This window comes from Bombyx mori, chromosome 12 (genome assembly GCF_030269925.1).
Source record: "Bombyx mori chromosome 12, ASM3026992v2".
NCBI classification, from domain to species: domain Eukaryota; kingdom Metazoa; phylum Arthropoda; class Insecta; order Lepidoptera; family Bombycidae; genus Bombyx; species Bombyx mori.
In genome coordinates, this window is record NC_085118.1 from 8,714,087 (window position 1) to 8,722,934 (window position 8,848).

General features: G+C 35.5%; 1 protein-coding gene across 2 annotated transcripts in view; it reads left to right on the forward strand.

The window, feature by feature from the left end:
• The window catches only part of LOC101746579 (uncharacterized), a 105,200-nt gene that overhangs the window by 60,949 nt on the left and 35,403 nt on the right, over positions 1 to 8,848 (forward strand). For both annotated transcript variants that reach the window (XM_021350052.3, XM_012693242.4), the window contains exons 4-5: positions 302 to 388; positions 2,026 to 2,172. In XM_021350052.3, the coding sequence (XP_021205727.1) occupies positions 302 to 388; positions 2,026 to 2,172 (234 nt within the window). The remainder of the gene's footprint in view (positions 1 to 301; positions 389 to 2,025; positions 2,173 to 8,848) is intronic.

Consider the following 8,848-nt stretch of genomic DNA (forward strand, 5'->3'; position numbering starts at 1 on the left):
ATAACCATTGTTTGTTTACGGTAGGCAGCGGCTTGGCTCTGCTCCTGGCATTGCTGAAGTCCATGGGTGACGGTAACCACTTACCATCAGGTGGGCCGTATGCTCGCCTACCTACAAGGGCAATAAAAAAAAAAAAAACCCAATCGGTCTAAGAAAATTGTAATTACAGCTATTTCATTTTAATAATGCCGATCGATCTTTTCTAACGGAGAAAAGGGACGAGTGAGTCACCTACAACCTACAAGTCGGTTATACGTAATATTATAGGTACATAAGTATAATGATTTTCCATTCATTCCAGGGAACGGTAAGAAGCGGGATAGCGTCCCGACGCCGACGACCCCGGCCCGCCCTCCAGCCACCCCGCCGCAACCATCACCCGCACAGAGTGAGTCACCCTACGCAATATGCGTAAAATACTCTAACATTATAGAGTAGTACCGCGTAACTTGAGCTATCTAACTAATTTAGCTATAGAGCTTTTATTTTGCCGACTATAAGATGAAGACTACGTTATTAGTGATTGATTTTCTAGAAAAGACGGTCCGTAATATACCTATCGTTTGAAAAAGATAAAGTACAGTAAGTACACTTGTGTCGTGACACTGACATCTGAAACGTCATAATTATAAGTTCAAATTTTAGTCGAATGGCTATTCTTAATCGGGAATGCCTATGAAACACGGTGGGTGCTTGTCTGTTTGTGTTTTTTAATCAGACAAGCACCCACTTATTTCCTCTTCAGAGCTATCATCACTCTGGGAGGCGTATCTTTTTGTTGCTCGCCACAGCGGTAGGTAGTAGTAACTTTTGTCGGTCTCTCACCACTGCGCAATTACCATCACAATAGTATGAAAAAGAAGGCTGACATTCACTTCGTATTCATTCTATGCAAACATGCCTTGATATGACAGCTGATGTGATAGCCCTGTCTGCGATTTGTATTACCGCTTCCGACCACAAGTCGAATGGACCGAATTGAATTTGCAATAACTCTAAATACACTTGTCCTTGAATCAGCACCCGTATTACCTTAGTAGGGTCAAACCCGCCCAAGTAACAGGCCTATCGCGATGAATTCCTTATTACCAGAGTACCATGGACAACGCTACATGATTAGTGTCTCTTAGTGCGGTTTCCGTTATGATCGTTCGTTTTTGAGGGCGGTTTTGATATTCACGTTGCGGTGTCTGTGGCTTTGTGTGAAAGGCTAGGGAATCAAATGGATAGGGTTTCTCGCCGGATCTTCTCCGTGGGTCGCGATTCCGATCCGGTGATGGATTCAGTGAAGCACTGCTTTTCCTAAGGCTAGTTTTATCAAATTCCCTTAGGTTGGGCCGAGGCCTATCCGTCATAGCGTAGCTGAAAAAGCCCCTTAGGCTTATATATGTATGGGAAAAAGATATAAAAACAGTGCTTTAGTGAACCAAACCAGTTTGAAAAGTACCATAAAACGATCGAATGATCGATTTATCGGCGAAGTGAGAATTAAACGAGCTCACAGCAAGTCGTTTCGTAACACATAGCGTAACCTTTCTCTTAGTAAGGTGGGCTGAGACAATGGCTGTAAGGTTGTCCTTTAAAAAAGTGTGTCAGATCGAAACTGATTTGTGCGACTTCCATTTAACAAATAGACTTAGCCTCCCGGTGTCTATTATTAGGATAACAGAAAAATATTGCGAAATTTGGTAGCATAAGTCTCAAATGCGTTTACTCCGTTACCGGATTTTTCTGTATCAAAGAAAATAACAACCACTAGCGCCATCTGGTTTCTTTTTAAATCATTGTATTAAAGTTTACTACAGAATTAAAGAACATACGGTATTCGTAAAAATCTGCAGCTCAGCGCACAACAAAAATCAATGATTATTTATTTCTGAAATCTAATTTGCTTTTTATTATTATTTATGTTAGATTACATTGCAAAAAATATATTGTTGTCCACGTTTCTGAGATACCAACGAATAATTAAGATTTATTTCTAGTTCAGTCAAAAAAATACTAATATTTTACTTTTAACTGCAGCCAAGAAGAATGGTGTTGTGCAGAAACTATCTTCGTCTCCGGTGGCAGTGCGTCCTCGAGTTTCATTACCTGCTCCGGCTGCGCCGAGAAAATCAACCCCACACCGCGTACCGGCGCAGAGACCAACAACCCTCGCTACTAGCAAAGGTAAGTTTATAAAGAAATTACTAACTTGAGTGATACGTCTATGCAAGCAATACGTACTTTCGTGAGAGTAATACAAATTAGTTTTCATACTTGCAGAGCAATTTTTGTAATAATCATAAATAACTAGCAAAAATATTAAAATGAATTGTTTAATTTAGTGGGTGCTGCCATCTAGTTACGGACTAAAATAATTTCCAAGGTGTTGATTGGCATTTCATTCATGTTGTACTAGATAGATGGCGCTACTTCACAATTTCAAATGGAGTTCTCTGTATGTAATGCATGCATGCAATGCAATTTAAATCAAAGAATGTCGCCATCATGGTGCCCAATATCTAATGACAAATTATGTTAAATAAACCTAATTATTATGTAAAGCTTTTTTATTTCTTTATAAAAAGTTTGTTTTGATTAGGGATAGCTTTTATTAAATAAATAGGCAAAGACACGTAAGTACAATTTTCGACTCGGTTTGCCAACTGACTAAAACTAAAAAGACCGGGTTTTTTTCTCAGTGCTATTAACAGAACAGAAAAGAAAATTTATTACTTACAATTCGTTTTTGTAAAAATGTACAATAAAATTAGATAAAATGTGATGTAAAATAAATACCTATTTCCAAAAAAGTTAATTTTGCATAACCTACATTTTTTTAATTAATTACATTTTATTGCTTAGTTGGATAAACGAGCTCATGACTCACTTGGTGTTATGTGTTAACTGGATCCTAGAGACAACAGAACCCGAACCCGCCTTAACAAATAAAGTAGAAGGTTCAATTATTGTATTGTTGTTCCACTCTACAAACCAGAACGCATGACTGCTTTGCGGCAGAAATAGGTAAAGCTGTTCCACCTAAAGCCACAATATTACCATTACAAATGTCTGTTAGCGATCGCAGTATACGGTGAATTCTTTAGTCGCTTTGTACGACACCCACAGGAAGAGTTTGGGTGGTGCTATTCTAGGCGGATAGCCCTAAAAATAAGACTTATATTTTTATTTTGTTTTTATAAGTAATATTAGGATGACGTTATTTTTATTTTGCATCAAGGTAATTGCGATGCTCCAAGTTTAACGATTCAGAGTTTCACAATAAATCACATGGACTTTTTGGCGGGAACGCCAGAAGCAAAGTTGTCTTAATTGTTTTGTTAAGTTAGTGTATAACTTAGCAACTTCATCTCATTTCGCATCATAATAATATCCTTTTCATATAACAATATGTATATATTTAATAATAGTTTTTTTTTTAAAATCAACACTGGCAACAAAGGCATTGCAAAAATCTAGTTGCTATACTTAAAAAAAACAGCTAGAAAGAAATTCACAGTAAAATTAGTAAAAAATGGTGTCTTTTATTCTTACAAATAGATTTAAGGCAAACACAACGATCTTAACGTATAGTGCCTACCTAATTGGATTTCATTTTAGTTTACAGTAACAAAATGTGTAATAAGTTTCATAATTTTATTTTGTTAGTGATGAAATTCATAATTAGTAGTACGTTTTATCGTATTACAAATAATGCTTTTACACAACCTAAACTAGAATAATATAGAAACGTCATTATTTAAATGACAATTTCAATTCTTAATAGATTTATGGTTTTTTTGTACTTAATATATTTATGGATTATGGTATTATACGGTGTTTTGCATAATTGTCCCTTTTGTACGTTTGTAAAATTATAAGAAATGCCTCCCTGAGTTCTCTTTGTGAAAATTATAAATTATTTGACATTGCATTATGAAATTTAACTCATCTGTCAGTTTTTGTCAAGACTATGTATCGAGCTTACTGCGTATCGAATGATGAGCAGTCGATTTGGTTTGTAATTAGTACGAAACCTTCACCTTCTTAAAAAGCTTCAGTTAAAACAAATCATATCACTGCTCTCCTCTAAACTCCAAAACCTTACCCATCAAAAATAATACATCCTTATCTAACATATTTTCATTAAAATTCTTAATGTAACTGATATCTATGGGCTCCAGTAGCCACTTAACACCAGGTAGGCTGTGAGCTCGTCCAAGACAAAAAAAATGTAATGTTTTTTAAAACGGTAAACTCAACAGAGGTAATTTTTAAATAGTAATAGCGAAAAGGAATAAAAGGAAAATTGACATTCAGAATTAATATATTTAAACCAGCTGAAAATCTTAATTCGAATAACAGTGCAACCTTAATATAACGAACCTCAATATAACGACGTCCTCGATTTATCAAATTCTTCGTTATCCCCTTGAATTGTCCATAAGAGTCAATGTAAAAGATACCTTTATATTGCGAAGATTTCTGGCGAACAACCTCTTTGTAACGAATTTTCAACTATCAAATAAGTGTAAATACCTCTAATTAACAAATTTTGTTAACCTCAAAACCTTTACATAATATTTCCACCAATAGGACCCTTAATCCCTTAATATATGAAGAAGTCAATATTTTCGCTTGCGGTATCACGTAAGGTTTTTTTTCATGGCTTATATGGGTGGAAGATCTCACGGCCCACTTGGTGTTAAGAGGTTACCGGAGCCCGACAGAAATAGGCAGGGTGGCGGTGCCTACTGTGCCTAGCCTTGTGGACTTACAAGACGTCCTACCACCAATATGCAGGACTACGACGTAAGCCTCGTAAGCTTTTTGGTACTGTCGTCCTGATTATTTCTACCGCGAAGTAATCGGGCGGTCTGGTTCGAAGATCGAATAGACGCCTAGCGAGTATTCAAATGGAATTGAAATTTGGACGAGAAAATAAAATATTAAAATAATTAGGTACATACATTAATAACAAAACACATACACACATATATACAACTAAATAGGTGCTCACTATAATTTTAAGTGGGTAAAACAAAACTGCCAAAAAATACTTTAAGAAACAAGTTGCCTGAAAAATCTATCCATCTCTAACAAAGACAAAAATAATAATTATTTTTTTCGTTTTAAGTATATTATAAATACAGATTTCCAACAGCGAACAGATTTCCAAACTTGTTTGGGCAAGAGACACCTTTTCCAAAATGAACTGTTCCCGCAGATCTATATTATTTAAAAAAATCGTACCATTAGATTTTCCTATTGATAAAAAATCCTTCGCGTGTGGAATTGGCCGATATCGACCCAATTGGAAATCTCTGATAGTGTTTTATTTTTTAAACTCAAATATATACTTTTTGTGTGCTCTTTTTGCACTCGTCAGTCCATAAATATTATTCCAATAATAAAATCTCTCTATTCTTCTTTTAAAAAAGATCAATGTTTTGGTCATTCTTGATTAGACGTAATCGAATTAGACATAAGACAACTACGCATCATTTTTACTTTAAAACACAAGAAGACTTGGCGGTCTTAACCTCATAATTTCTTAAGCGTATTTGTTACCTTACATAAGTTCTTGTTTTGTAATTTAAAATTGAATGGGATTCACATGATGTTGCCAATCTTTGACACCCACAAGGTATTACAATTAAAAATATATGCATCATATGACTTATAACCGTTTCAATTGTGTAACAAACGATGTTAATTATGCAAGTGTATATTTTCACACAAAACGGTCTATTGAATAATTTCGGAATCACGTCACACTATACTTTAAATACAAAATTAGAAAATCGTAGTACATAGTCTAGACGGGTCCAATGTCGTATTTGCGATTTCTCGTCTGTGAGCCCCTGATGATACAGTTGATCTATGAGTCCTGAACAATATTTACTTACAACAAAATAGCGTTTGCCATCACCTGTCACTTAACTTCCAATTCTTCTAATATAACATAATCATCACTTTTATAAAACACAAGCGGCCCGCTCCGGCTCCGCTCGGGTCTTTAACAAAAATTTCAACGATATTTGACGTTGTTTTATTTTTTTAAATAAAAGAACACTTATTGCGGCATAACTATAATAGTTAGACATATGCTTCGCGACACTTTTTGTAAATAATAATGTGTTCTATAAAGTCGCAGCACATTATTTTATTCTATCATCAATAGTTTTCGCAGGGCACGCGTTGTAAAGAATATTTTATGTAATTTTTTACACCTTGGTTTACATTATTTGAGTTTTAGTTAGAATCCCTATTTTTTTCCAAAAAATATTATAGCCTATGTCACTCGGGAATAGTGTAGCTTCCAAACAGTGAAATAATTTTTCAAATCGTTTGAGTAGTTTCGGAGCCTATTCAATACAAACAAACAAAGAAATCTTTCCTCTTGATAATATTAGTATAGATAACTTCCCTAAAATGACTCGTTTTTATAGAAAATAGTATTGAACATCTAAATACCACGTATGAATCGTCAGCATTTAACAGCGAACGTAAAAAAAAGCCGTTGCTTGATTGCCGTGTTGGATGAAAGTGCGCTGGTGACGCGATTATCGGTAAAAGAGCAACCAGGGGCAACGCGTTCGTGTCGCACTCCGGTCCCAACAACCCGACACAGCCTGAGACAAAAACCTGCTGCACTCGCGGCCAGACTTCCGTGACGTGCTCAAGTGCAATTAGTGAAATTACAAACGAAAAAAGATTAAGTTAAACACTTAGAAAATACTTAGTTCGTGTAGTGCACTAACAAAAGATAGTCGTGTGCGGACACTAGCTCTACATTGACATGCTTTTATATAATTTGAGAGACATATAACGTTATTTTTTTTGTATATTTAATGATTTAGTATTTAGTATATCAACAGTCATGAGTCCGCTTCATAAATTCGTATCGTTTTTTCACTCGGACTCAAAGAATACGAAAAGTTTACTTCAACATAAGATTTTTACTAGTGAATTGAACATTTGCAGCAATGAGGTCTCTAAGAAGCACCACTGGGGGACACTTAATGTTTATCGAAAATCCAAAGGTAACATAAATAACTTTCTTAAATATCCCAAGTTTGTTTAGTTGTTTTATGTGTTATAAATATTTTTAAATATATACATATAAGATTTACATATATAATTACTGGTGGTAGGACCTCTTGTGAGTCCGCCAGGGTTAGTACCACCGCCCTGCCTATTTCTGCTGTGTAGCAGTAATGCGTTTCGGTTTGAAGGGTGGGGCAGCCGTTGTAACTATACTGAGACCTTAGAACTTATATCTCAAGGTGGGTGGCGCATTTACGTTGTAGATGTCAATGGGCTCCAGTAACCACTTAACACCAGGTGGGCTGTGAGCTCGTCCACTCATCTAAGCAATAAAAAAAAAATCTGCGTTGAAGCAGTAATGCGTTTCGGTTTGAAGGGTGGGGCAGCCGTTGTAACTATACTGAGACCTTAGAACTTATATCTCAAGGTATGTGGCGCATTTACGTTGTAGATATCTATGGGCTCCAATAACCACTTAAAACCAGGTGGGATGTGAGATCGTCCACCCATCTAAGCAATAAAAAAAAAACAATAATATAATAATAATATATATCTCGGGGCGGGATCTCAGTAAACCGAGCCTAGAGCTCCAGTAGAGAAAATTTAATATAGTATATATAATGATAATAATACAAATAATAATAATTAATAACAAATTCAACTGTGGGAATGCTTGTAATGCGTCTTTTATTTCACGTCAGTACTACATTAGATGAAAGCTATGTTATGACGGCCTGAACAGTTGTGAGGTGCAGACAATTGTTATTATTGCCATTAATGCATTAAAGTGCCTGTCATACATACAACGGATATGGATTGCCATTTATAAACGAAATCGAACCGCGTGGGTGGCATCGACTCTCATCGGTCGTCGTTGGTTCAAACCATCTTTACTACACAATTCAGACAATTATCTCAGTAACACACAAATAAAAACCAAGAAATACGCTCTTTACGGAGGCAAAATGTAAACTGCTTGGTGTTCGGAAAAATTCGAACAAGATATGAAAAAAATCATATAGAATAGATTTCTTAAAACGGTCATTTAAAAATTGAAAAACAGTCAATACTTTGATAGAATATTGTATAACTGTCTTATTACTATACTGTGTCTCGCAAAGTAACCATCTTTATAGAAATGTAGAAACTAAAATGTGTGCAAAAACTTAATTACCGTAACCATTAACCTGCGGTTTGAATTACAGCAGTATAGTAGGTGTTACGATCTAATAAATCCATTTTAGTAGTTAGTTACTTATTGATACCATCTAATCTGTTTAATTTTTATACTTTCTACGACGCTTCTTTATGATGATGTATTCATATAACCTTTTTTTTTGCTTAGATGGATGGACGAGCTCACAGCCCACCGGGTGTTAAGTGGTTACTGAAGCCCATAGACATCTACAACGTAAATCCGCTACCCACCTTGAGATATAAGCTCTAAGGTCTCAAGTATAGTTACAACGGCTGCCCCACCCTTCAAACCGAAATGCATTACTGCTTCACGGCTGAAATAACCTATTAAATTTTACCTTATATTTTACCATTCATTCATAGATTTTCGTCGGCTCCCCTCCAGTGGCCACTATAAATTAGCGACGTGATTTCATTTGCGGAAAATGCAATAACAGTCACTAAGCAATTCAGCTGCTAAGTAATACTGCAAAGTTGTGAAAGCGACGACGGTAATAAATATTGTATGAAGACTTTCTATAGTTTTGCCAAGTAATGACATGTGGGTATTATATGGGTATTATCGTAACGAGATGCTTATTATATACAATTGAACGTGTCATTTTGGTAATACATT